This window comes from Hypomesus transpacificus, unplaced genomic scaffold, assembly GCF_021917145.1.
Source record: "Hypomesus transpacificus isolate Combined female unplaced genomic scaffold, fHypTra1 scaffold_55, whole genome shotgun sequence".
In the NCBI taxonomy this organism is placed as follows: domain Eukaryota; kingdom Metazoa; phylum Chordata; class Actinopteri; order Osmeriformes; family Osmeridae; genus Hypomesus; species Hypomesus transpacificus.
In genome coordinates this window covers 1,102,256-1,130,040 of record NW_025814032.1, presented here as the reverse complement: position 1 = coordinate 1,130,040, position 27,785 = coordinate 1,102,256, and the positions used below count along the sequence as shown (strand labels likewise).

Here is a 27,785-nt window from a genome sequence, read left to right as displayed (position 1 = left end):
GGCCAATCGGAATCTTAGCACTTGTGTCAGAATCTTTAAGCACACAGCGTCAACTGTTACTTGCACTGGCCAGCTTGCCTACCGAAGTTGAGTTAGCCAATGTCGTTAGCGATGCTAGCTAACGTTAGTTTGCTAGCTGTATATAACATTACACTGGGGCTTGCAGCTGTGTGTTTAGCAAGTCGCAGTATTTCCAAGCCCTGATAGTTTAACTGAGATGACGCAGTAGATACGACGTGCATATATGTACTAGTCTGGATAGAACTAGCCCAATATGGGATAGACTGTTATGGGATAGACAGGCTAAACTAGGTTAAGTCAAAACAAACGTTTTTCTTTTCCGGCACATTCAGTGAAGTTTGATTCAGCTAGGCTAGCTGGCTCGTAGTTTCTTCATGCAGTTTTTCCAGGCAGGGCTCTAGACTGAGATCAAATGGTCGGCTTTTTTTTACTGACAATGATCGCTTCCAGCAAACTTCTAAATAAATATCAAGCTTATTTACGTGTTTGGGGGCATATTTTCAGTTAGCAGATGGTACTGTTTGAATCGCGATTCCATCTGAAAAATACTGCTGGTGACAAAGTTGTTAGAATAGCTAGTTTCAAAGGGGGTTCGGCTTGTTTCATAACAAACGGACTCATGTCATCTGCAACCGACGCACGCCCTACAATTTCCCCCAGAAATTGTACAAATCTGTAGTTGCTCTTTCAAGTAATAAGCCCCTGTGTTCAAGTGTTGAGCATTAAATTAGCTGCATGGTCTGTAGAGATCTTGGGACGAAGCTGCAATAGCGTACATAACAAAGTGTTTAATTCTGGAGAAATTGTGTAAATGTTTTATGTAGTTAGATGGTCCGAGGAGAATGAGTGGAGTTGGTGAAGCGCCCTGGCGAGTTGCAGTAATTCGCCATAGTTGTAGTACTAATCTGAGGCTAGTCTCCATAGATATCTATATTATGTCTATGGATAACTATGCGTAGTCTCCTCCACGTCTCCCCAACGTGACGTTATCACCAATATGCGCTCATATGCTAATGCTAACACTAAAAACAACAAAAACTGGTCTTTATCACCATTTAGAGACACCATTTGGAGATTTTTAAAATGATATACATATCTTGAGTGCTTCATGTACCCATTTATCAACAGGGATGTTTAACCTGCAATATGGCCTTTAAGTCACGCTCAAAAATGTGTCATCTGCATATTAAAATCACAAAGAAATCACAAAAAATGTAAGACCCATCCAATCTGGATTGAAGACAATTTTATACTTTTTAAGGCCTTATTTTTAGGAAAAGTGATTTAAGACTTAATTTAAGACTTTTTAAGGCCTTATTTTAAGGAAAAGTGATTTAAGACTTAAGACGGCCACCCTGGGCAAATATGCATGTGCCTATACATGGCAATTTATAGAATTCCTCAACATTATTAAGACATTTTAAACTACTTTTGAATTTAATTTATGACTGTACCAAAATAAATGTGTCAAACATGCCAAACATCCGGCAAATGAGGAAGAGGGAGAGGACCACAAGAAAGTGCAGCTAAGAGGCCATGGCAAAGGCCCAAGAGGAGGTCAAAGCAGGCAGGCTCAATCTGCAGCAGGCAGCCCAGGAGTTTGGGTTCCCAAAAACCAGCCTGAGTGACCGAATCAGTGGAAGGGTGTCCTCTGATTGTGTCCCGGGTCAGAGGACTCTCCTCACCCCTGCAGATGAGGATGCCCTGGTGGAGTACTTCTTGTACTCTGCCAGTCATGGGTTTCCACTGGCGAAGCCTCAGGTCCTGGTCCACGCTCTGGTCATTTACAACCTCCGCCACCAGGCAGCCCCCAAGACTGGGCTTGGCCAGACGTGGTGGATCAACTTTAGGGAGCGGCACCACCAACGCTTGACTGCCCGGACCTGACACATAATTGACCGTGGGAGAGCATCTTGCGCCAAGAGGGGGCCAATAGAGGAGTATTTTAAGCTCCTCACAACCACCATGGAGAAGCATGGGTTGAGGGAGAAACCCCATCAGGTTTACAACTGTGACGATAAGGGGTTTCAGCTGGATGCTACAAGAAGGAAGGTCATAGTGCCCCGGGGGACTAAACACGCTTTCAGACAGGCCCAGGGAACCAGGAACCACATCACCGTCCTGGCCTGCCTCAATGCGGCTGGTGAGGATATCCCCACTTTCATCATCTACAAGGGGGGATTTCCAGGGGGGCCCTACAATAAAGAAGGGGTTCCCAATGCCCTCAACGGGAAGTCGCCAGCAGGATACATCGACAGTGAGCTATTCAGGAAGTGGTTTGTCGAGCACTTCCTGAAGTTTGCCACTCAGGAGCGCCCGCTGCTGCTCATAATGGATGGACATCGGTCCCATCTGGATACAGAGCTGGTCCGGGCGGCACAGAGGGAGGGTGTCATTCTCCTGTGCCTGCCACCATACATTTCTCACATTCTTCAGCCTTTGTATGTGAGTTTCTTCAGACCTTTGAAGGCAGATTTCTCTGGTGTTACAGGAGATCTGTCGGCAGTGAGCCTTCAGGATCGGAGAGTGAGGTGGCCGGGTTCAGGAGGTGTGGCATCTACCGTCTGGACTCGATGGCCATTGACTGGTCACGGGTCATGCCGTCCGGGCCGCGGTGCGGGACCTCCTCGCAACCTCCGCCAACCCCATTGGTATCTTCCTGGGCTGCAGCCTGATGTTGCCCTTCCTCCCAACCCAATCCCCCTTCCCCAGCCCAACCCCCACCTGCTCCAACTGCCTCCCCCTGCCCCAAATCCTTACCTCACCCAACCCCTGGTAACATCAGGCCGGATTTCAGTCGACCTGGCCCACCTCCTGACCGAAATCAGGTATAATACTGGTAAGGTCAGGAGGAATGTCACCAAGGCCAGGTTACTGACAGCCCAGGAGATGTCCGACGTCATCGAGGAGGCGGACACCAAGCGGCGAGGAGGGACGCTCAAGCTCTGGCCAGAGAAGACAGAGAGCAGCAGCGGGCCAAAGACACGTGCTCGGCAGCCACTTCCTCCACCCTGTCTGGCAGCTCCCGCCCCAGCCGCAGAAGGCAGGTGTCCCTCGGGGCTACTTCCGCCTCAAGCTCTAGACTTTCCATCGCCGATCCCTCAACCCACTCTGCCCCCTTTGGTGCCTCCCACAGTCCCTGGTTGCTTGCCAGCACAGAGCCTGCCTGCTGAGGAACAAGACCACCTTCCTCCTACTACTGGTCAGCACACACCTATTTACCATTTTAATTTGCATATAGATTTCAAATGTATTAACTATTGTGACAGTTAGACATTAGTTTGTATTTGGGTGTGCTTTGCTTTCGGAAGGGCACATCCTTTGTTCTCTCACATATATATTTATTCTTGTTTCTTTTTGCCCCCCTAAGCCTCAGTCAATATTTGGACTACATAGACAACCTAGGTGTCAAGTTTTGTCTTGGTAGCGATTGAGTTGCTTGCATGGTTTAAGTTTAAATTACGTTTTTGTGGCACAACGAAGGGTACTCAGTGCTAGCTACGTCATTACACGTTAGCAACGACGCATGGATCACAATGTGATAGAGACGTTCTAGTACGCAAATTGGAGATGGGATTATGAGTGAAAAATACCCCCCCAAAAAATCAATGGATGGTATTCCCCCCCAAAAATTGAGGCTTTGTTAAAAAGCGATTTCGAGTGGAACTGCCGTCTCGGATTTTTGATTTAGGTCGTAAAAGTCTTTGTAATTTGAGCGAGTGCGGGTCGCCCATGCGACCGCCTAGTCTTAGGCGACAGCCATGCTAGAAAGCGTCATAGTAGTATTTTCTGAATTTTATAGTTCGGTCAATTTTACACAAAAAAACTGAATGAAGGAAATGTTATGACGATATGACTATTGTGAAGACAGCCAGGTGGTGAGATTTTAATGTAGGTTGCTGTAAAATCGGATTTGTTTGCTACGTGAAAGCCCCGTCAGCCTCCATTGACGATTGCGACAGCTGTTGTCGATCTGCGTCTGATGAGTATTTTCTTAATTTCGTACCAGGGTCAATTCTACATCAAAAGGGAGAGCAGTGTTTTAAAGATATGGCGATTGCGAAGACAGCCAGCGGGTCAGCATATTTTTGTGATTTGTGTAAAACTTGGAATTTGAGTGAGACCGCGTCTTGTTTTGACGTTAGCCTCAGAGTCAGACTTGGCTCGCCCACTGGCAGTGTGTAGTAGGCTACTGTCTTCAATGCCACAGCTATAGCTAAACTTTATTATGTCAAAAGAAGCATTCTCATTTCCGGTGCTTTCAAACAATCAGCGAACTGTGGCTAGCAACAGCAGCTAGCTTGCCTCTAGCAGACTTCTTTTGAATTAGCCATGTCCCCCTAAATTAGTGTCAAACTTATTTACGTTTTGGGGTGCATATTCAGTTAGCAGACGGTACTGTTTGAATTGCAATTCCATCTGAAATACTGCCAGTGACAACGTTGATACAGTAGCTTGTTTCAAAGGGGGTTCGCTTGTTTCTTAATGAATTATGCTATATGATATATGAGTAGGTTAAATGCTTGAAAATATCACTAGAAGGGAAAACGGACCCACCTGCAACCGACGCAAGCAAGCACACCCTACAATTTCCCTAGAAATATTACCCTCTCTAGTTTAGTATTGTTATAATAAAACATGATTATTTTAAACAACGTTCCTCTCCCTCCCACTGTAAATGCTTTATGTAACCTGAAAAAATACAATATTATAACATGATAGTGACATTAGCCTTGTTGAAGACTAAACAAAACATGGTTATGCTTTTTCTGTTATTCATACAGCTTCCAAACCTGCAGACGCCGGACCATAATCCAGCTCGTCTGCTGGACCCACAAAATCCACCGGTAGTGTACTTCATGTTAACTGTCTTTGAATTCCAACCCATGAAAATATGATAATTTTTTTTAGTTCAAAGTTGTTGTTTTTTATTCTGTGAATAGGTCACACTCCTGAAGACATGGACACAACAGTTTGGGAGTATGGCCGGTGCAGGGAACCTGACCCTCCCGAAAGCGCAGAGGGATTGGTGTCGTGGGTCCAGTGTGACAGCTGCCACACATGGTACCACGCCATGTGTGTGGGTTTGGACGAGGAGCTGGATGAAGAGGAGGATTTCAAATGTTATGTGTCCAGAGTAATTTTCTTTTTGTCTGTTTTGTATTTAAATAAATGTTCATATTTCATTTGTCTTTTGCTAACCTCCTGTTATCTTTTACCCCATTCAATGTTTGAGGTCTCTAAATATATGATTGACTATTGCTTCATATTTCATGACTTTCTAATTTAATGGGGACAACTGAATGAAAGTTAAATTAACATGATATGTTTTCAATGTTCTGTACACATGCGGTAGGCATCGGGGTTCTTTGGATACAAATGTTTGTAGGCTTTGCAAGGCAGTGACATGAGAAGAGTTCAACAAAACATCCAGTGGTATACAGTCAAATTGAGCTTTTATCGCATAATTTGGAGAAGTTGAAGCGTCAAATCTTATTGTGAAGGACATAACTACGTCCCCGGATATGTTGACAACATTGATGGTCAGTTTGGTGACCCTGGATCGGCGAGTGTTTACTACGAGGATAGAAGTGCGGTTGGGTTTGGACAAGGGTAGGGCACGGCTAATTTACCGGCGCCAGCGTCTTTTTACCGGCTCTGGTAAAGGCTAAGCTAACTCTAAAATATTTAACAATATTTCGCTTGAAAGGTAAGAAGTTAAAGCTTAACGTGAAATTAGTAAATCAGCAAAAACATGATACAATCATTTTTATCAATATTTGAAGTGGCATTTTATCAGAATGTTAGCTAAAAACCGGTCGGGATTGGACACAGTGACGCTAACTGTGTATTTGAACAAAAAATGTGCACTCTTAAAGTGGTGTTGAGTGCTTATGGCCAGTCAAAACAGCCTATTTAAAAATATATATATCTTAGAGGCGCATTAGGCTAGTACTCGGTCTCTGCTTTCACATCTCTCTCTCACCAAAGTGAAGGAGCGCGGTACCGCGTATTTTTTGAGACTTTTACGCACCACATTTATTTCCACATATATTTCCACACCACATTTATTTCTGTGCTGTATTTATTTCCGATCTCCCAAGCAAACGAGAGGGGCGCGGCTATCTTCAGACCAACGCAGCTCCACACAAGATCGAAGGCAGATAAGGACACCTAGATTCGGTATATTATGGAAGACATTAGTCGTGTCAGAGATTGCATGCTGGCCTTATAGATGATATAAGATGATAGAAGATATGCAGCAGCAACAAAATAAAGTAACTCATCGATATGTACACATCTTATATTGCTAGATGAAATTGATCAGCATGGCTTGTCAGGATGTATTATTTTGGCACACATTGTCAATTTTGTAGAGGTACTTGGGCGGATAAGTGCTAAGTCGTAAAGGAGACATGACATGAAAACTTCATTTTATGAGGTTATTTAACATTAATATGAGTTCCCCTAGCCTGCCTTTGGTCCCCCAGTGGCTAGAATTTTTGATAAGTGTAAACCAAGCCCTGCGTGTTTTTCTCCGCCTTTGACAAAATGGAGGCTCAATTGCTCTGTTTGAAAATCTCCTCCTAGTGACGTAGATAGTTCTCTGCTTTGCCTGCCCAGATCATCTGGCCCGCCCATCATAAACTGAGCTACCACCGTGCAAGGGCGAGTGCGATATCGTTTTTTTCTGGAGAGACATCATGGCCAGCAAACAAACGAATCATAACAGTTGCTTAGTGCTTGGATGTACAAAACAAAAGTATTTTTTAGTTCCTTCATCCAAGCTTCTGCACAACCAGTATCTTAATTTGATTTTCGCTGGAATTGCGCCGACACAACTTCACAAAGTTTTGTATGTCTGCGCCAAACATTTCAGCCTCTACTGTTTCCTCAACTTGAGCCAATACAAAACTGGCCTTGCTGAAATAAAATTCTGGATCATTACTAACTCTCCTTGGTCAAGCTACAAACCTTGGACAAGTAAGTTAACTAACGCTATATCATTTTGTTGCTGTACTGTATATTGTTACCTAGCTTGCTACCCTTAGAATGTGGCTGTAACATTAGCTCTGCAGCTAACAGTAGGGAGGACAAACCCGTTTGAGCGTTTTTACTGAAATACGTTTTTATTAGTTATTCCTGGTGAAATTATGGAATTAAATGACATATTTACGATATAAAAATACGTGTGCACAATAATATCAACAATATTTGCTAAATGTAGACGTTTTTAAAGGTTTTGAATTTTACCTCGAAGCTACTTCCGTTAATCAGCAGTTTGTGAAAAAGAGGCTAGTTTTACAACAGCGACTTTGGATGTAAACTACTTTAACATGTTAGCTGATTAGCCAATATGAGTGAGATATGTATACAGTTACATTAACAAACCTCTTGCTTGTGAAGTATTTTGTCTTAAATACGAAGGGAACACATCACAATAACAATTCCAAAATGCTTGACACGCCAAATGTTGTCTTTTTTTGTCAAGCGTCTCTGAAGCTCAGATTCCGAGTCGAGTTCCATGAAGCGTTGCAGTGAATGGTTGCAGGCACTCATCGGACTTAAACTCAAATAACTCAAATGTCCCAACTGGAAAATTTTAGCGGTTTCACAGTCCTGTAGAGGACATTTTTCTGAACAGATTGACATCAAGTTAAGGTTGTGGCATTAAAGTTCAGGTTAGTATCCAAGGGTATAAAGACCACTCGGCTAATTACAGACGTCTTAAACTGTTAAAACGCCAGTGCCACATTCGGGACGGTATTCACACAGGCATTGGATCAATCCTAGTTTTCGGGCCTACTAGCTCGAATGTTTTTAGATGTTTATCTGCTACAAATGAATGAGTTGTCTAAAAAATGAGCTGGAACAAAATACAACTATTAAGTGTGCCCTTTGCGCCCCTCCCCCCACCTGTCTGGGCCAGGCTGCTGCTGTAAGTTGCTAGCCAACCTTTACTGAGGGGACTGTTTGAACGCGCTGGAATTAAAAAATGTTCATCTTTATGTATATTTGAGACCACAGATTCGTAGATGTACGTTTCCACTATATGTTAACCGATTTTAAGGGCGATCGGATTAAATGAGCGAAAACAAGGCACATCTGTCCATATTTTGTTAGTGAAGCAGGGAGAGGAATGCTCGTGGCAAGCTAACTGGCTGGGTAGAGCGATGGGGAGTTTGTTAGCACTCAAAATGTAGCTCTTAAACAGGGGCACTCCTAGGACATAAGCTCGATTATAAAAAATCCCCCAGCTGGGAAATGTTCGCGGTTTTCACAGTCCTGTAGAGGAGACCTTCATGAACACAATGACATCAAATTGAGGCTGTGGCATTGAAGTTCAGGTTAGTAGGCAATGGCTCAAAGTGCTCTCAGCCATTTACAGACCTCTTAAAATGGGAAAACCTCTGTGCCACATACGGGATGGTATTCACACAGGGATTGGCTCTAATTTGAGTGACAGGTTGATTCACCAATTGAAAAACTCATCTGGGAATTTTGATTTTTGTAAGGGGAGTGCCGAGATTTTACTGTCGCCGTTTGGCTTCCTAAACAGCAGTAGAATTACAAGTTTTTCTAAACCGCGTCGCGTACAGCATTACAGTGAGCTACACTGGTTTAAAACTACAGGTATATAAGGACAATTGTACCCATGAATTGTTTACTAGTAATATAATGTCATAATAAATCATAAAAGGTTCATCGATACGTGAGGCATGTTTATTATTTTAACGATTGAAAATGGATGTATCACAGACCGCTATCGTATATGTCGTTAAACAGAGGCTAATTACGCTAACGACTCAGTCATCAAACGAAAATTGACTACTGTTTTCGAAAGTAAATGTACTGATAATATCAGCGTACATCGTACTGTACATTAAATATCACAATTGTGTTTTTTATCACAATGTTAAATGAGCAATAAGTTCAGTTTGGCATTTGTTGGCGCTTGGAACTCTCCGTTGTGATTACATTGAGAGCAGAACGTTTGTCCTCCCTACTAACAGCTGAGTTACTGTTGCTAATGTAAAGATAGATGGCATCAAGTATGTGTGTGAATACAAACGCTGTAACGCCAGTGTTGTACACTTCTTTGTTATTTGGATAATCGTTATGTTGTTGGTGTTATGGCACGGGCGATATCCGCCTTTCTCCTCATTGAAATTATTTGTGAGTGTGCACCTCTGCAAACCAGGGTGATCAGATGAAAATGGCTAAATTTGAGGCATCTTACAGCAACGGGGGCTACGAGCCATTGCGATACATCCGTTGTAAACTCTAGCGCATGTTGCCGCCCCTCTCCTCCTCATTAGCATTTAAAGCTACAGACACCAAAACAGCGCGTTCTGAGGATAGCTCATTGTGGGACTACTTGTAGTGGCTATAATTCTGCACCATGGCTGAATTTCGGGAAAGAGACTTCAGATACAGTTTTAGGGGACCACTAAGGCCTATATAAAAGCATCCAAAAACAGCATTTCATGTCTCCTTTAAATGGTTTGAGACTTATCAAGCACCGTGTTTGATAGTTGGCGTAGGCTTGATGCTGAACGCATTTGTTAAATCAGCTGGGGCTGTTCGAATAGCGATGTCAAGAAGAGCAATTGTAAAATACAAGTTATTAAAAGAGAGAGCGTCCGTGTCTTTTTGTCCACAGGATCATATACAATTTGATCTAAACCGAACTTACAAAGAGCTCGGTTACACTACCAAAGTTGAATTAGTAATGTTGTTAGCGATGCTAGCGTTATTTTGCTAGAGCTAGCTAGCCTATAACATTTCACTGGGTCTTGCAGCTGTTTGATTAACTGAAATTATTATGAAATGTTATGTTCTACTAGCCATTTGCCTACTTTAGCAAGTCACTGAATTTCCAAGCCCTGATAGTGTAACTGAGATAACCTAAATAATTCCTCTTTCAAGTAATAAGCCCCCGTTCATGTGTTGAGCATTAGATTAGCTGTACGGTCTGTAGCGATCTTGAAATTTTTTGAGCCACTTTTTAGTTCTAAAACAGGATTATATATATATTTTTATCGGAGTACAAGCCTACTGACTGTCTCAGTTGGTCTGTTATTGGAGTCGAAGTTCCAACATTAACTTACACAGCTACTGTAGGCTAATCAACATTCGTAAAGCTAAATGTTAGGAAACCTCAACCCAATGCAAACCTTAAAACTTACTTCAAATATTAGGCCTTTTTCAATCGCGAAAAGATCTTGTGGAGCTGTGGAAATATTCTTTATTCTGCTGTCTGTTCTTATTCTTCTGTATCTCACAACAAATGTCTCTCTTCGATTTGAATAATGCACCGCAACGCAGCAAAATAAATGCTTCTTTCAACAAGAGGAGCATCAAATTTCCAGTAGCGAATTACATTTTGGGGTGGCACCCAGGGTGGCCAATCAGATGTCAGGGGTGTCCAGTGCCACCCCGGACACCCCTCTGGCTCCGCTACTGCGCGATTAGCCTACACAATAGGGTGTTTTCTGGTGTGCCCACGATAACCAGCTGTTTTCGATAAACCCAGGCCATACAAAATGTTGCTAAATGCCATTATTACACGGCTGTTCTTAACGCTGTAGAAAGCTCCATTCATTTGAATGGGGCTTCCCAACGTTCTGCGGTCTGTTATTTTCTGATAACAGACCGTTGCTATGAATAACAGGCCGCTGTCAAGGAAAGTGGCCTTTTTGCTTCTGATTCACGTCTTTCGCTTCGCGTTGGGGTGCTGTTCGCCCTGTCGGGGCTTATTTTCCCGATAATGACCGATGTTCTATACATTATCCCTTACATACATTTGTGACTACAAGCTCCTTTCATCCATGAGCCTGAATAGCTTCAACGGACCAACAATCATGTATTTTTGCTCTAGTGCGATCGAATCCCACTTCATGCCAGCTTGCAACTGTTTTATTTTCTTAGCCTACAGCAGCAAATATGAGATGCGACTTGAAATTCGCCAATAATGTTGAATGTTGTGTGAATTTGTGACAAATCTGCTGATAGAGGCCAATGGCAGCTGCTGTTGTTAGGTGAACGCACAGCTCACATGCTTACAGAAACCAGGTTGTCTGGAAACCTGGGCGATAACACCACGGGTTTCCAGCACCTGTGCTAAGGGGATAGCTGTAGAGCTACCTGTATGGGGAGTGACAGTGGCATCGCACTGCCGAAAAGCATACAATGTAGACAAGCTTTGCCCACAATGTCTGTGTCGTCTATGCCTTTTTATCATTGGTTCCCAATGGGAGTGATGAAGGTGACCTATAGTAGCCTACGTGTGAGGACTTGGTCTTTGATAGCTGCGACGTAGCACTGATGTTACCTTTGTAAACATTGCTTTAGCTCGTGTGACGTGTAACTCATCTGCAAAGCTAACAATCACTGCCACCACTACGTCTTCCTAGGTGGTATTTAAGACTTCAATATCTATGTTCTGTAGAGCACTTATCCGCCCAAGTACCTCTACAAAATCTACAATGTGTGCCAAAATAATACATCCAGCCATTCTGATCAATTTGATCTATAAGGCCAGCATGCGATCTCTGACACGACTAATGTCCTCCATAATCTACCGAATCTAGGTGTCCTTATCTGCCTTCGATCTTGTGTGGAGCTGTGTTGGTCTGATGATAGCCACGCCCCTTTTGTTTGCATGTGAGATCGGAAATAAATACAGCAGAGAAATAAATGTGGTGTGGAAATATATGTGGAAATAAATGTGGTATGTAAAAGCCTCAAAAAATAGTTAATGTGGCATAAGGAAATATAAGTCCCATGAAATAAATAAATGACTTTACAAAAACGTCATTATGAAATAAATAAATGTATTTATTTATTGATGTCGGTAAATGGATTCAGCTATATTATTATATAATGCTATATTTATATATTTATTGACATCTTTTTTTAATTTCAGATTTTTTTCACAGACATATTTATTTATGTATATGTATTTATCTATTTATTTACCTATTTATTTATTTAATTTGACTAACTCGGCGTTCCATACATAGCTTTATGTGGCCTGGCTCGTTATCACAAACAAAATCTTTCAAGCAACTGACACTAACGCCATGAGCTAATAATCGTTAAATCTCTTTGTGTAATGGGGGAAGATATTTCTGAAGCGTTTTGGTACAGAGGCAGATTGCAAACTTTAGGAAGCTAGCGTTGCAAGCCTTACGCCTAGCTGACCTTTTTTAAATGTTTTCTTTATAAATGCCAGTAAAAGTTTGATGTAGCCTAGTCCCAGTAGTCTCAGTGAGTGTCTATTTGTGTCTATACAAACACTGTTTTCTTTTGGACGTTCAGGTAACGTTTGTTTGTGGTTCAGGTAACCAAATATAATTTTAGCTGATTTGGCCAGTATCTTCAGACAGCCACTGTTTCACCCATCTTCCTCATTCACTTTTGGGGTTAAAGGAAGGGCGAAGTTTTACATCCAATAACAGTAATGATAATAACAAATAAATTCAACAATGCTCAGGCAATTTAGTGATATTCCCGCAATTGTGGTCTTGAAATAAAATCCCTCTTTGTCCAAGACAAGACCGAGTAAAAATGCGGTTGATTCCGAGACGAAACATTCAAAATGTGGTCTTGAGATTGGTCTCGAGACAAAGACCGGTCTCGAGTACTACAACACTGGTATGAGGTCAATATTATTAATGTAGAAATTACTAATTATTTGTGACGCTGGGGGGGAAATGCTGATAGAGGGGTAAAGTGCTGCTGTAAGATCAGAGAGAGAGATAGAGGTATTGTAAATGGATCAAACAGTACAAGAGACCCAAATTCTTATGGGTGTTAGAGGGTGATGCTAGTCTGGCTGCCAGCCCAACTTCTCCCCGCCCACAAAAATATTGGGTCGGGAAGTTGGGTCTGGAGGGTCTCGTATTGGGAACAACTACATAAAACCAGGATCTGGGCGGACCAATGAAATTGCCAGGGCGGGCTTTATACGATGATGGACCAACAGTACCGTAATCAACAACGTCACGAAAGAGCCCTTGGGTTAAATTAGTTTTCAACACACAACATATTACGTTGCTCTGATTGGTTGTAGGTCTATCCAATTGAGTGAAGAGGCATTTGTTTTACGAGTTTGGTTGAAACACGCCCCATAGTCACAGCCCAACGGAGAGTTTTCAGACTCATATTCTGACTAGAATTATGAGTATGACAACGTCAGGCTAGGGTGATGCATCACTATATAAAAAAACTAAAAAAGCATGACAGTCAGCAAAATAGGACACTGAATTCCACATTAAGGTTTTTTTTCAATGAATGATATATTAATAAAGTTGTTGCCGATACAGAACCTAAAAGAACCGTATCTGGACATATGGGAGTCAGATGGCTGAGCGGTGAGGGAGTCGGGCTAGTAATCAGAAGGTTGCCGGATCGATTCCCCACCGTGCCAAATGACGTTGTGTCCTTGGGAAAGGCACTTCACCCTACTTGCCTCGGGGGGAATGTCCCTGTACTTACTGTAAGTCGCTCTGGATAAGAGCGTCTGCTAAATGACTAAATGTAAATTAGTAAGAATTAAAGGTTGACCAATTGAATACTCACAGATGACTGCAGAGTGGAGGTATATTATATATGAGCATATCTTCCCCAATATAATACAGTATCAGTCACTGGTACTCCTTAGTCACTGTCATATGAAAAATATTGGAACATCCGATTTGCACTTTTTATGAGGGCATGACATTTGCAAGAATGCTAAATGTGTAAGATTAAGGTTCCATTTTTGCTGGCCATTTTTGCTTTGCTCGTCCTCAGGTTGTCATTAGCATCGATTGATACTGGCTGATGGAATAACCATAAGATGCGGTGGCGAGCTCACAAACACACACTCGCGTCTGAAATCCTCCTTTATTGATTTCACCTCATCCAACCCCTCTATTATTATATCTTGTCCCCAACCCCCTACCCCTCTATATGAACTCGGCCCCTCTCCTCGTGTCCAGTCGAGAATAGATGGTATCAATTACACAAATCAATTTCAATTGTTTTATTTTAGTACTGACCCCCTCCCCTTCTCCTGACAAAAAAAGGCTGACCCCAAAAAAGGATAGATTGTCCTTTGGGTATCACTGTCACAGCTCAATGTAGCCCTTGATTGTAGCTAAAAGCACATTTTACAATACATATTGTCCAAGAGAGATAGATCATGGTTCTCAAACCTTTCGTTTGAGTACCATATTAAGCAAATTACCAGAACTGCATTATTCCATCTACGTGATATTGCCAAAATACGAAAATTCCTCTCAAAGAATGATGCTGAAAAACTAATACATGCATTTGTTACATCCCAATTGGACTACTGCAATGTGTTGTTCTCTGACATCCCAATTACCTACCTAAAATGTTTACAGCGGGTACAAAATGCTGCTGCTAGACTATTGACTAGAAAAAGAAAGTTTGAATACATAACATCTACTCTTGTCTCCTTACACTGGCTCCATATCCAAGCCAGAGCTGATTTCAAAGTTCTACTACTAACTTACAAATCTCTGCATGGATTGGCAGCAGTGTACCTCACCGGTCTCCTTGTACCCTATTCCCCGCAAGGACATTTAAATCTCAAGATGCCGGCTATCTTGTGGTTCCCAAAATTAAGATCTCTAAGGTGTCCGGGGTCTCCCTTAGAGATAGGATGAGAAGCTCGGTCATCCGGGAGGGGCTCAGAGTAGAACCGCTGCTCCTCCGCGTCGAGAGGAGCCAGCTGAAGTGTCTCGGGCATCTGATTAGTATGCCTCCTGGACGCCTCCCTGGTGAGGTGTTCCGGGCACGTCCCACTGGGAAGAGGCCCCGGGGAAGACCCAGGACACGCTGGAGGGACTATGTCTCTCGGCTGGCCTGGGAACGCCTCGGGGTCCCCCAGGAAGAGCTGGTGGAAGTGGCCGGCGAGAGGGAAGTCTGGGCCTCCCTGCTTAGGTCGCTGCCCCCGCGACCCGATCCCCGGACAAGCGGCAGATGACGGACGGACGTTCTTGTTTAGTCAATTTTACGATTGTTAAAGGTAGGCATGTGTGTATTTACTTTCTATGTAAACCTGGGGTGTGTTTGCCTATGTGTGTATCACATAGGCAAACACTGTAACTTTTAAATTGTAATTATAGCTTATATGTTCACATTGAACAAATAAAGTAAACCTGTTACTGTATATTGTTACTGTTATAGTTTCTGTTACTGTATATTGTTACTGTTATAGTTTCTAATACTAGTTGGAGACAACGGGGTACGGGTTGTTATCATTCTTATTCGTATAAATATAAATTATTTTAGAGTTCTTTCCCCTGGAACAGATTTCATGTTCCAACCGAGAGAGACTGTCGCTGTCTTGGTGTGTGGGGTTGCATCAAATACCTCTTTTTGCTCTGTTAAATTGCTGCACTAGTCCACACTTGACCGGTGGGGATCTCATTCTATTATGACTGTAACTGTTAGCTGCTCCTGGCATTCTCTAATCCCTGCTCTCCCTCTCTGTCCCCCCCCCACACACATCCCCTGTGGTGTGGGGGGTTTGAGGTGTCAGCACCTGCCTGGTCATCTGTCTACCAACGCTGGACCTGGTCGTCAACCGGAAACCAGCCTCCATGATGGCCAACAGCGAGTTTCCCGGTCCCGTCCTACATCTATAAAGCTGAACAATGGATTTTGTTTTTTCAAAACCCATTGACACTGTATGACTATGTTTAGCCTGTGTTTTGCTCCTCTCTCTCACCAACCGTCTCTGGAGGAGGGGATCCCTCTCAGAATTGCTCCTCCCAAGGTTTCTTAAATTTTTTTCTTCAAGAGTTTTTCTGGGAGTTTTTCCTTATCTTCCTTGACGGTTTAGGTTGGTTGAGGGGCAGTTCTATGGGCGTATGTGAAGCCCTCTGTGACATGCATGCATGTAAAAAGGGCTATACAAGATCGAGCCTAATTAGCCGAGAAAAATAATGAAAGTCCGAGGATGGTAGGGCTGGCTAAGAGGGGTAACATGGTTTTTATTTCTTAAACCAAAAACAAATTTAAGAACCTAGCAACTACATTACGCTACTCATTCTATTTTTCACTGCTCCTGGCAGAGTTAGCAGCATCCTCTCGGAAAAAGGTGATGGTTCTAGCCATCTAGACTTCCCCCTTTTCCCAATCTTACACTGCAACTTAAACAATCAGGGGTCAAATCAGTACAATGAGCCTTGTCAGGTCAATCTAGGTAAAAAAATAGAAGGGCTATTAAAGTTTGTAATAGAGTCATACATTTTTCTTTCTTGATTACTGATGACATGTTGCTTCTTAACTTTTACGACTTGGCTCCGGCCTGGGCCTTGTGGTTCACGAGTTCAGAGCAGTCTGGAATCTGACTATTTTTCCAAGCGCTGGTAATTGTGCCGATTGGGTAGTGGGTGGTTGATGCAGCAGTGGTAGTAGTTATGATGGTGGTGGTGGAGCATGAGAGCAGGTGATCCTGTACTTATTTTCCCAGCATGCATTGCAGTTTATGTATTTTTGGAGTGTGAGTTAAGAAGAATACATGAATTATATTTTGTATCTTGGTTGTGTGTGTATAGTAAATGTTGTGTACATGTGTAACCTTGAAACAATTCTTCTTGATACATAAAATGTTTCCAATGTGTCCAGAGTTCTTCTAAGCCCACTATGGTTGGCTGTACTCAAACAGGATTAGGTGTACATGTGTAAGTCTGTGTGTGTCTGGCCATGGCACAAATAATTTGTCAAATTCCTAATAGAAAAGATAATGAGCAGCAGATCATTGTGAAGTGCGTCTGTGGAATTGAGCCGACACATACACGCCCACACAACCGCTGCCACACACACTGTCAATACACAGAGAGAAAGAAACAAAAACAGAAACACATTCACACACACACCTTGACTTTGGGTGGATTTCTCCAGTGCTCTTTGAGAACGCTGTCTGATGTCATGTTGCTAGGTAGGATCACAATGTCGTTGCTACTGTCTGAGCACATCATGTCACACTCCTCACCTGTGTGAGAGAGAGAGAGAGAGAGAGAGAGAGAGAGAGAGAGAGAGAGAGAGAGAGAGAGAGAGAGAGAGAGAGAGAGAGATGACACATCATTAGATATTTACAAACTTATCAAACAATAACTAGGTAATATACCTAGTAAAGAAATATGTTCTTATTTATTTTCTTTTTTTACATAGTCATGCTCAACAGCAAGTGTTTTGAATATATAAATATCAATATATTATTTCATTGAAATGTTTATTGTCATAGTAGTTATCATTCTGCAAATTCTGTATTTTTTTATTGTTGTTTTGTGGTCTACAGACCTATTCCATGTCCTTTCTTGCAGATGGCTCGCACATTGTAGTTCAGGTTCTGAGGTATAGAACACTGACCCTTGACCTGAGGGCAGAGGCGGAACGATCCAGTCCAGTTGCCATCCTTCCTGCAGCGGATCACATTGGAGTGCTGGAATACACACATTCACATGTATACAGCACACACACAAACAAACAATTACAAATGCTCACATACACACAGGCCAAGGACGTTGATCACACACCCAATACCACCAGGAAAGAAGATACAAGCCTTATCTAGCAGCCATCAATAGGGATGTTATTCCAAGTGAAATAAAAAATATGTCTACAGTTCATAAAAACTGGCAAGATTACAATAGATTTCTATAACAATATCATTGGTAAACTAGAGAGGGTACAATTTCTGGGGAAATTATAGGGTGTGCTTGCTTGCGTCGGTTGCACAGGGGTCTGTTTTTTAATTACATTTTTACAACTGATATTTCTGTAGGCTATATTTTCAAAAATGCATAGCCTACTTATTATTTATAAAGATTACATAGATTTAAAAGCATAATTTTTTTCTGCTCGTTTACAACTCAAAATACTAAGAGTGTAGAGTAGATCGTCTTCTCATTTCCCCTGCAAAAGGGAGCAGCAACCTCATAGTTGAATCAAAACAAATACATTTCGCAGACCAGTGTAAAACTGGACCTAATCTCTATGATTTAAACGTAATTTTAAAAAAATCCCTTCTCATGATATTTTCAGGCATTTAGCCTACTCATATTGCATTCATTCATTAATAAAGAACCCCCTTTTGAAGCTTATTCTAACAACGACGTTACCGGGCATATAGCTATCTCAGATGGATCGCGATTCAAATAGTACCATCTGCTAACTGAAAAATATGCCCCCATGAACGTAAATAAGCTTGACATTTATTTAGGGGAAAATCCCTCATTCCCTCATCCCTCAAAAAGCTCAGTGGTAGCGATCATTGTCAGTAACAATGCAGAATAGCCCTATGTGGAGAAATTGCCCCGGTAAATTGTACTACTACAGTACAGTACTAGACTGTGTTCGTCTCGGTAGCGATTGAGTTGGTTGAATTCGATTCAACGTTCCGTTGTATGGTTTAGGCTGAAATTAATTATTTTCATGAACAGATTGACAAGTTTAGACTGTGGCAATGGAGTTTAGGTTAGAAGTCAGTAGTCTGATAGTTTCACCTATTGAAAGACTTGATTTAAGTAAGGGTAGTGCCGATTATGTGCCGCCGTTTGACTTCCTGTAAACAACTGTGCCTGTGTACTGTAGAGAGTTTTTGTTAGCTACTAGACTGAGCTACACTGGTTTGAAACCACAGGTAATGATAATTTCACCCACAAATCGTTTACTTGTAATCTAATGTCATAATAAATCCTACAACGAAAATGTATTTGTGAGTAATGTTTATTTTAACGATCGAAAACAGATGCATCCCTTACGGAAGGAAAATATATTGCAGTATATTGGAAAATATCATGTGATATATTAGGCAATATATGTCCATATATGGGATGTAATATTTATATTGTACGGAAATACATGGGATACTACATCGATGATAAATATATTACAAATATATTATAAACTATAATATATATTCATGTAATATATTGCAATATATTGCAGAATACAGCAATGATTGGCGTTTTCCATATATTGCAACATATTCAACATGAATATATAATATATGTGTTTAAATATCCCCAAATATATGCAATTTTATATCAATAAATACCACCATAATGTATTCCGATTTATATGGGAAAATGTATTGGTAATAAATGTAAAGATATAGTTTAGTCATTTAGTCATTTAGTCATTTGGCAGACGCTTTATCCAGAGCCCAAAGGATCCATATATAGTGTCACATGTATGTTTAATATATGGTAAATATATTTGAATTTTATGTAAAAAATATAGCTGCAAGCAGCATAGGCGAATTCCTCCTTCAAAATGGCAAAATATTGTAAAATTGAAATTCTAGACTTTGCAGTGTTCAGTTACTGAATAATAAAATAAGACGTTTCTATGGAAAGATATATTGTACAATGCATGTGTATATAAATGAGAACATGTAAGTCACTCTGGATAAGATCGTCTGCTAAAGGACTAAACGTAAATATCACCATATATGTCTGTACATTGTTTGGGCATGTTCTCATTTATATACACATGCATTGTACAATATATCTTTCCATATAATTTTACATATATTTAAAATAAATTATACCATATATGAAGCATACATGTGACACTATATCTTTACATATATTACCCATACATTTTCCCATATAAAGTGGGATATAAATTGCATATATTTTGGGATACATAACCACATATATTATATATTAATGTTCCATATATTGCAATATATGGAAAACAGCAATCATTGCTGTATTCTGCAATATATTGCAATATATTACATGAATATATATTATAGTTTATAATATATTAAGTAATGTATTTATCATCAATATATTGTGCCATGTATTTCCATACATCATATATTGGTCAATGTAATGGAAAATAATATATTACAATATATTAAAATGTATTTCAAATCATATTGGTAAATATATTTTCTTTCCGTAAGGGATCATAGACCGCTGTAGTATGTGTTGCTCGGGCAACAGAGGCTAATGTCATGATGCTAATTCTTCAGTGAAATAGTAGACTACTGTTTCCGAAAGTGGATGTACTTCCTTAATAATATCAGCTTATATTGTACATTACACATCACAATTGTGTGTCATATCACAAAGTAAAATGAGCAAATAGTTATCACCCAGGCCTCTTTGCTTGTGGCGTTTCTGCATCTGCCTTGCAGTAAAGCAGTTAGCCTAGCTATCTCAGAAGTTAACAAACTGCTAAACTAATGTTCTGCTAGAGATAGTCAGAGATAGCGAGTTTTCGTGACGTTAGTAGCGTCAGTGACTGTGGCTAGCAAGTTAGCCACCGTTAGCTTCACTTTTGCCACAAAAACGTAATTAAAACCTAAACCTTGCAACAGAACATAAATCCCAATAGAACCAACGCAATCATGACCAAGACAAACCTTTTGACTTCGACGTTGTCTATGTAGTCCAAATATTGACTGAGCCTTAGGGGCGCGAAAATAAACAATAATAATATACATGTGAGATAACAATGGTTTGTGCTTGCCACCCAAAATATAGCTGCAAGCAGCAATGAGGTGGCCAAGCAGGTAAAGCTGGTAAAATGAACGAAAAACATTTTAGACATCCTCAGAACAGGGTTCTGAATAAATGCAGCTTTGAATCCATCAAAGATTTGCGGAGATACGACCCAACTTCCTGTTTGCCGGCTTTGCCGCTGATTTTGATTGGCTGTACCGATCAAACCGTTTCGAAAATCTAAAATAATTTTTAAAGTTTGTGTGAGGATTATGGATGAGATAAGATTTTAACAATTCCGATTCCTTATCAATTCCGGCTTATCAATTTGATTCCTTATCAATTCTCTTATCGGTTCTTATTGGGCAAAGGGGGGGGGGGGAGAGCACAAACAGGTTTATTGTTAGAATGCTGCTTCAGCATTCCAAGTATTGTTCTTTGAATCTTTATTCAACTTCCTCTATTTCTTCCGTGACACCCTTCAGCGCCTTCAAATTTTCGGCTATTAAAACCGTTAAACTATAAAAAAATATGCCAGCTCAATTTAGCCCCGCCCACAACAATTTTGGGATGGGAAGTCGGGTCTGGGGAAGCTCAGTTGAGGAAAAACTGTCAGAACAAATGAAATTGTCAGGGCGGGCTTTATAGGATGATGGACAGTAATGTAATCAACCTCATCACCAAAGAGCGTTTGGGTTGAATTCGTTTTTAACAAACAACATATTACGTTGCTCTGATTGCTTGTAGGTCTATCCAATTGAGCGGAGAGGCATTTGTTTTACGAGTTTGGTTGAAACACGCATGCACGCAGATGGCACTGGGGATGGGGGGGACATGTCCCTCCCAGATTCCTAGTGACCCCAATCCGTCCCCACCACTCACCCTACTTGGCCACTAAACTGCGATGTTAGCGATGTATTAGCGTGTGTAACGTTGTTAGCGTGCATTAGCGTGGGTAACGCTGTTAGCGTGTATTAACAGGTAGAGGCACTAGTAAGGTTTCTGATGGTGGTGCCCATATCATCTGCGGAAGCAGAGCGCAGTTTCAGTGAGTTACGCAGATTGAAAACATGGTTGCGATCAACCATGACACAAAAAAGGCTCATTGGCATTGCTGTGTGCCATATTCACCAAGACATAGCCTACTTGACAAACTGGACAGACAAGATATTGCCCAGCAATTTCTTCAGGGAAATGAAAGGAGGAGAGATGTTTTTGGGACTTACTGAGTCTGCTTCTAGAGAGTTTATCAATTTTGTTTATTATTGGAAAAAATTACAATGAAAAGTCATACTTGCAGAGAGAATTCAGAATATTTAATTTAAAGGTTTAAATTTCATTTCACATTTCATGGTATGTAGGCTATACTTATTTTTATTTATGTAAATCTGTTTAAGTGTTTATACTTCGGTGTTCATACACATTCTTATATTTGTAATCATTTACATCCTGCTGAGATCAGCAAATGTTTAAATAAAACATTTGCAGAGGGCATTAAGTTTTGGTGCGTGATTGACATACTAATGTTTATTGCAGCTTCAGCATATACACATATATTTTACACAAAATAACGAATTGAGTTGGAACCATTTGCTGACAGCTTGGTCCCCCCCAGTTCAAAAATTCCATCTGCACCCCTGGAAACACGGCCCATACTCACAGCCCAACGGAGAGTTATCAGACTCATATTCTGACTAGAATTATGAGTATGACAACGTCAGGCTAGACTGAAATGCTAAGAGCTTCGAAATCTGTTTCAAAAAGTATTAGTAGAGACCAATGCAAATCTGGTGACAAATCCGTCAGAGAAAGCAGAAGGAACACGTTTTTGAAACTGCCGGCAGAGTAGTATTTCTGACCGCACAGACAAATAAAGGATATCTCTGGTTTCGGCTGAGTCTTGGGTCTCGGAAAATATCCTTATTTTTTGGATTGGACGTATAGTTTTGCATCTAGGTTACCTTCCCAGCTAACACATGACGTTGCGGCAACGTTGCCAGTAAGTGCTCAGTTGGTAACCCGCGACGTTACCTTCTGGCAACGTCGTGGCAACGTCGTAGCAACGTTATAAAGGGAATGTTGCCAGTTGGTCCCATGGGCAACGTTGCCACGACGTCGTTCCTTGGTCGGCTGGTTACCTTATTTTTAGACCAGTGGGCAACGTTGCCGCGACGTCGTACCTTGGTCCGCTGGTTACGTTATTTTTAGACCAGTGGGCGACGTTGCCGCGACGTCATACCTTGGTCCGCTGGTAACGTCATTTCTAGGTCCGTGGGCAACGTTGCCGCGACGTTGTACTTTGGTCGGCTGGTTACGTTATTTTTTGGTCCCATGGACAACGTTGCCGCGACGTCGTACCTTGGTCGGCTGGTAAAGTCATTTTTAGGTCCGTGGGCAACGTTGCCGCGACGTTGTACCTTGGTCAGCTGGTTACGTTATTTTTTGGTCCCATGGACAACGTTGCCGCGACGTTGTACCTTGGTCGGCTGGTTACCTTATTTTTTGGTCCCATGGACAACGTTGCCGCGACGTTGTACCTTGGTCGGCTGGTTACGTTAATTTTGGTCCCGTGGACAACGTTGCCGCGACGTTGTACCTTGGTCGGCTGGTTACCTTATTTTTAGACCCGTGGACAACGTTGCCGCGACGTCGTCCCTTGGTCGGCTGGTTACCTTATTTTTGTCGCAGGACAACGGATCTTGAGTGCAATATAGTGGTTTATATATATAAATGTAGACACTGCATGTAATTCATGTGCTGCTCAGCCCCAGCAGGTCATTGGTCATCAATGTTCTCATATGCAGACACATCGTAAATTAAAAAAGACAGAATGTGGAATATAATTTAGTCTTTCATTCTTTACTATAAACATGTACAAAAGCAATCAATGTGTGATGAGTAACATGATTAAGCAAACATTATTTGTAGGCTATAGCACACCAAAGCTGTATGACATGCAAATTTGTGCTCCAATAGTTTTGTAATAGGCCTACAAAATTGTTAAATGTGACCAAAAGGTAAGCGACTCTTAAGAGTTTCATTTTCAAAGACAAGTCATCACAGAATATTACAATTCTTCCTTAGCAAACCTGCCCCTCAGTCTGCCCCTGAGCAACAACTTTGCGCATGCCCATTTCAAGGCATAGCTGAAACTGGGCTTCCTAAACAGTTTTTGCCGGGGTCCTACCGTCTTTCACACAATGGATTTTACCTGGAAATAAGTTACTTCAAAGGTGAGTTTCTTTACAGACATAGTTTTAAATATATAAACATATTTTTAGAAATTGGATGGGGCATATATGTTTGAAATTGAGTTGTTTATAGCGTTATATCAGATTCACATTGTTTACGTTAGAATTTCGCTAGCTAGGTTAAACCCTCCAGAAAGTTGTTTTGAAATACTGAAAATGCATACATGTTATCAAAGTTTAGAGTCTCAAAAATCACCCTCAAAACAATCAGTGAAAATAAAAGTTCAGAACTGTTAGAAAACCTTGTCCCAAAATAGTTTATTTAGTTAGCTAGCCCTGAATTTTCAAAGACGCTAGCGCGTGGCTGATCACGTTCACAGTCGGTCATGGCATGCACAGCAATGGCGTCTGTAAAAGTATCATGTCACTAATTCTTCCAATTTGTACATGACATTTGTTTTTGGATAAGTTTATTCGTTTTAACCTTTAGATGCGTGAGTTCTAAATATTTCAGACACTTTCACCAGAGTACGTGAGTTATTTTTCCAAAACGGAAGGTATGTAGCTTTAATTAGCTTCCGTTACCTAGCAACCTAAGATAATACTCGTACCAATGCTACTACTTGCTAGTGTTACTTGTTAGCCTACTAATTGTACATTTTGAAGCCATACTGTAGTGTTTATCATATAGTTTCTGCCCATCGGAAAATAGTTGGTTGGAATGTTCAGAATCACACATGTGCGATGCTACGCTGTGGGGCCCTGCTTTCGAACGATCACATATGTGCGATGCTTCTTCAATATCAATATACTAATAGGCTACTATGTACGTAAACTACATTCCACTTTCATTTCTGTACAGGTGATCCGACCACCATCACAAGTACTGTGTCCCTTGGAAATTATGGTAAAGTAATGAATGACCGTTTATAACGTGACAATAATTGTATGAGCCATGGCAACCCTAAAGGCTATGCTTTGAAGCAAAAGTATGACTTAAAACGTTTGCATCACCAGATGCCATACCTCTAGGTGTCAACTCTGGTCTGGTGGAGGAGAACCCATAGGGTGCCCCGGAAAACAGCTGGCAGCCAGGCAAGTGCAAATATAAGACACTCAAAAAAATACTCATACCATTGCCATTGTAAGGCATACCTAATTGTAAGGCATACTTAAGTTGTTCTGATCGTGGGGGAAACATATTTGTCAAAACAACAAATGTTGTCTTACTAATGCTTTGTATACCCCATTCAGCTGTACCATCTTGGGCAAAGACCAATCAAGGTAACATTTGTTATGTACATCAATGTTACAGCTAATCTAGAAGAACCGCAGTGTATGCCAATCATGCAAACTCTTGTAAACTTGTTTTACTTGTCTTTAATTACAGACACATTACAGGTTATGCTCCGGAAGATGGAGACATTGGAAGAGAACCAGCGAGAGGCTCTCCTGTTCAGGCGACCACAGGGCAGACACACTGAAGAGGTGCCAGTGATGGACCTACAGGTGGCCCAAACACAGGCTGAACTTCAAGACCTTGAGGAGCGCCTTAAGGTGCTGGAGCTGCGAAAGAGAGCGGTAAGTGTTTGGAGATCCCACAAACTATGGCTTACACGCATTCAACGTTGACATTGGTGCTGACAATAAGTTCATGACTTCTAATTCCAGACGCTGTGATGAAGTAGAAGACGGGACTGGGAGAGAAAGCTGTGGAGCTCCGCATAGAGGAAACACTCAAACACACCCCGGCAGCCCATTCAAAACCAGCCAGGTGAATGAATCCCTGTTTGCAACTTCCATATCCAATCTTTCACATGGCTATGACACAAATCTAGAATCACTAAATATTTTAATTGATGACGTATATTATTTTAGATGTGATTTTTTTAATGACTTGTATAGCCCCTTTTCACACGTGCGATTATGTTAATCGAACACTAACTTATTTTGTGCTTCCTTGTCAGGGCCAACAGACAGAACTCATAGCGGGGACTGGAAGAAGATTTTAATTCATTTTTTGCACTTTGTTTGTTTGGCACTTTTGTTTTGCAGTGTTTGTTTTGCAGTATTTTTTTCTTTGCAGTGTTTGTTTTGCAGTGGCACTTTTTATCACGTATGTATTCCTCCTAACGTTGGCTATCTATTATACCAAAACAAGTAGCCTTCTGGGCAAATGAGGTCTGCATATGAAATATAGGTTACTTCGTAATTAAGTAAATTGTTGACGTTGCAGTTACGGACTAGCAACGTCACAAAATTACGTTGCTAGGAGGTCGCCGTTACGGACTGGCAACGTCACAAAACAACGTTGCTAGGAGGTCGCGGTTACCGACTGGCAACGTCGGAAAATAACGTTGCCACGACGTCGCGGTTACGGATTGGCAACGTCCCAAAACAACGTTGCTAGGAGGTTGCGGTTACCGACTGGCAACGTCGGAAAATAACGTTGCGACGACGTCGCGGTTACGGACTGGCAACGTCAGAAAATTACGTTGCTAGGAGGTTGCGGTTACGGACTGGCAACGTCGGAAAATAACGTTGCCACGACGTTGCGGTTACGGACTGGCAACGTCGGAAAATTAACGTTGCCACGACGTCGCGGTTACGGACTGGCAACGTCACAAGATGACGTTGCGGCAACCTACTGGCGCCCCACAGATGCACGGTCCCGTTGCGGCAACGTATGTTTGGTCATCGCGTGACGTTGCGACAACGTCAGGGCAACGTAAATGTGTTAGCTGGGTTGTTTGAGGTGTGGAATCTAGGTAAATGTATGTTATTCTCTCTGCCCTCAGCGCGCTAGCAATCATAGCTGCACCATCACCGTGGCAACCAAATCGTCTCATTAAAAGACAAAGAGCACTACTACACAACTACTGATGGTACTAGCTGCTACTACTACTGCACATGCTGCTATATCTTATGCCACTACTACAACTACTAATTCTCTTTTACTACTATTGCTAATGGAACGGTTTTGTTCTACGCCACTGATACTACTGTATCTGCTACAGTTATTACTATCCCAACTATAATTCCAACTACTAAAACGAATATTCTACTTCTTCTACTACTACAGTTTATCAGTTCAGCTTTCAGCTTTTCCCGCATGGTATTTCAGCTCTTAGCATTGTTAGATGATGCAGTTCAGCTTCCACACTGCCTCTTTTGTGTGACTCCAAAAAAAATTAAATTAATTTCAGCTTGCGGGTATTTTCTCATTTCTGTATTAGCAACATTTTTCTTAAATTAATTTACAGACATGAAAATCACTCACCTTTCGGCGAAAATCGCCGTTTTGAAACCAAAATAGGTGACCTACGTGAATCGTGTAAATTCGATGAGAAATCTACTAATCTAATGGAAATATTAACGCAAAGGTCCTTGCATCACAAGTACAGACCACCATCAGAAGCTGAAAGCACTCCTGGCCTCGGCGATTTACTTGACTGAATTTGGTGAATGATAGTTTCAATCATTTTTATATTTTCTGGTATATTTAAGTTTAGTCACCCAGGAGCTCTGTTGACATAGACTTAGCTAACGTTAGCTACAGCTTGATGAATTGAGTCATTGAACACAGCAGAAGAGAACGCAACGTTAGCCAGCTAGCTAAAGCTCCGGTGGAAAATTCCAAATGAACGTATGCAGCCCTTAATGCCGCTTGCACACAACAGTGAGTGACACTGAGAAAAGCTCATTTGAGACAATATAAATATGGAAAACCAGGCTAAGAAACGTAAACGTAATTACCTTCACTAGACAGCGTTTTACCAATTGGACAAACGGCTATGTTTGTTTCAAGCTCCAAAAACTATTTTTCGCTCAAAACAGGCAAAAAATTCGCTTGCGCGCTATTCGCCCTCGCATTAACCATGGAAGTCCCTAACTAGTATCACATCAGACAGAATTTTCATGCATTAGCAGGGCGCTCGGTGTGGTGGCGTATACGGGACCGGTTCTGGTGGGCCGGTCTGGATCAAAGTCCAGCGCCTATTTTTACTTCCAGTCCGTCCCTGCCGTTCTATCAATAAGCAGACCTGCCAACCTGTACGCAATTTGTGTAGCGGATACGCATTTTGACTTC

At 41.5% G+C, this 27,785-nt stretch overlaps 1 protein-coding gene across 2 annotated transcripts in view; it reads right to left on the bottom strand.

Annotated features, from left to right (window-relative positions):
* pappaa (pregnancy-associated plasma protein A, pappalysin 1a) overlaps positions 1 to 27,785 on the bottom strand; it is a 383,886-nt gene that overhangs the window by 42,742 nt on the left and 313,359 nt on the right. For both annotated transcript variants that reach the window (XM_047017373.1, XM_047017374.1), the window contains exons 18-19: positions 17,347 to 17,488; positions 16,923 to 17,038 (exon numbers count right to left, since the gene is read on the bottom strand). In XM_047017373.1, coding sequence (XP_046873329.1) covers positions 16,923 to 17,038; positions 17,347 to 17,488 — 258 coding nt within the window. The remainder of the gene's footprint in view (positions 1 to 16,922; positions 17,039 to 17,346; positions 17,489 to 27,785) is intronic.